Source organism: Haliaeetus leucocephalus, unplaced genomic scaffold, assembly GCF_000737465.1.
Source record: "Haliaeetus leucocephalus isolate CR32 unplaced genomic scaffold, Haliaeetus_leucocephalus-4.0 Scaffold186, whole genome shotgun sequence".
Taxonomy (NCBI): Eukaryota; Metazoa; Chordata; class Aves; order Accipitriformes; family Accipitridae; genus Haliaeetus; species Haliaeetus leucocephalus.
In genome coordinates, this window is record NW_010972622.1 from 936,172 (window position 1) to 937,995 (window position 1,824).

The 1,824-nt window shown below is 71.2% G+C and overlaps 1 protein-coding gene across 1 annotated transcript in view; it reads left to right on the forward strand.

The window, feature by feature from the left end:
- Positions 1–505: 505 nt before the first annotated feature.
- The window catches only part of RBMS2 (RNA binding motif, single stranded interacting protein 2), a 6,212-nt gene continuing 4,893 nt past the window's right edge, over positions 506–1,824 (forward strand). Inside the window, exons 1-5 of the mRNA XM_010565188.1 lie at positions 506–514; positions 962–1,140; positions 1,258–1,316; positions 1,396–1,487; positions 1,599–1,814. Of these exons, the coding sequence (XP_010563490.1) occupies positions 506–514; positions 962–1,140; positions 1,258–1,316; positions 1,396–1,487; positions 1,599–1,814 (555 nt within the window). The remainder of the gene's footprint in view (positions 515–961; positions 1,141–1,257; positions 1,317–1,395; positions 1,488–1,598; positions 1,815–1,824) is intronic.

A 1,824-nucleotide genomic window follows, 5' to 3' on the forward strand; every position in this document is an offset into this window, starting at 1 on the left:
TGGGGGTCCTGCCCACCCACCCCGTGCCTCAGTTTCCCTCCCCGGGGCGGGGGGGGGCTGTGGTCACTCCACGCCTTGGCCCCAGGCACAGTACAGACCCCCGGGTGGGGGCGAGAGGTTATGTGGCCCCACACAGGGTGGGGTGGGCCCCCCCAGGCACCTGTCCACGCTTGCACACGCGTGTGCAACACGCACACGTCTGTCCTGTGCGAGCACAGACCTCTGTGCCCGGCTGTGCCCCTGCCATGGGGTGACAGCCCCCCCAGGGCCCGGGCAGGCTCTCACATGTGTGCCCCCCCCACGGACATGGATCAGTCCTGGGACATGCTTACACACGCGGAAGGGGGGGCAGTGCACACGCTTGTGAACCATGCACGCTTGTGTGCAGCGTGCACACCCACATGCGTGTGCGCCCCCACGCGTGTGCACAGCCGTGCTCGCTTGTGCTGGGGGGTGTCTGTGGGTCTTGGCCAGGGGACCCCACATGGGTGGGTGACCCCCAGCCATGTCCCTGGTGAACGGGGGGGGGGGGTCACCCCTGGCACCCCCAGCCAGGACCTGGGGATGGACACCCCAAGCTGCAGCAGAGCCTGGATTTGGGGGGACACCGGGGTGGGGAGCCAGGGGGACATGGGGCCACCCTGGGGATGGGGTGGGACGAGGACCCAGGGAGGGGGACAGGGACTGGGGGGGGCCAGGGCATGGGGGCGGCTGCGGGTGATTCATTTTTGCACGTTGACATCAGGCCCGAGGTTTCCCAGCCGGCGCCGCCTCCAGCCCAGGGGCCCTGGGGACGAGTGCTGACCCCGGGGCCGTGTCAGACCGGGGGGTCCTGTGGCCGGGGGGGAGCCCCAGGACAGGCAGGATCTGTCCCTGGGCCCCATCGGGGGCTTTGGACGCCCTCACTGCATCCGCATGCGTGTCCCCTGGGGGACCGGGATCTGGGGGGGCTGCCGTAAAGCCGCAGCAGGCGCTGACCCCTGTCCCCCAGCAGCCCTATGTGCCGCCGGCGCAGCCACTGGGCCCCCCCAGCCCCAGCCCCGCCGGGGGGGCCACGGATCAGCTCAGCAAGACCAACCTCTACATCCGGGGGCTGCACCCTGGCACCACAGACCAGGACCTCGTCAAGCTCTGCCAGCCGTGAGTGGGGCTGAGACAACCCCCCGGGGCGCTGGGGTCCCTGCTGCCCCCAGCCCAGGGCCCCCCCACGGGGGGGCTGGGGGCCCTGCCAGGCACTGACTCCCCCTTCCCCCCCAGCTACGGGAAGATTGTCTCCACCAAAGCCATCCTGGACAAGACGACCAACAAGTGCAAAGGTTGGAGGGGCCGCGGGGTCGAGGGGGGGGGCTGGGGGGGCTCTGAGGGCCCCTCTCACCCCTGGCCCCCCATCCCCAGGCTACGGCTTTGTTGACTTCGACAGCCCCACGGCGGCCCAGAAGGCCGTGACGGCGCTGAAGGCCAGTGGGGTGCAGGCCCAGATGGCCAAGGTATGGCATGGCCCTTCAGGCCCGCCCCCCCCATGACACCCAGAGCCCCTGGGGACCCCTGCCGTGCACCAGGGGGCCTAGCCGGCCCCCTAACCCCCCCCCTCCCCCCAGCAACAGGAGCAGGACCCCACCAACCTCTACATCTCGAACCTGCCGCTGGGGGTGGACGAGCAGGAGCTGGAGGCGCTGCTGAAGCCCTTCGGGCAGGTGGTCTCGACCCGCATCCTGCGGGACCCCCACGGGGCCAGCCGCGGCGTGGGCTTCGCACGGTACGGCGTGGGGGGGCCAAGGGGGCTCTGCTGCGGGCCGAGGGGTGCATGGGGCAACGCATGGGGCT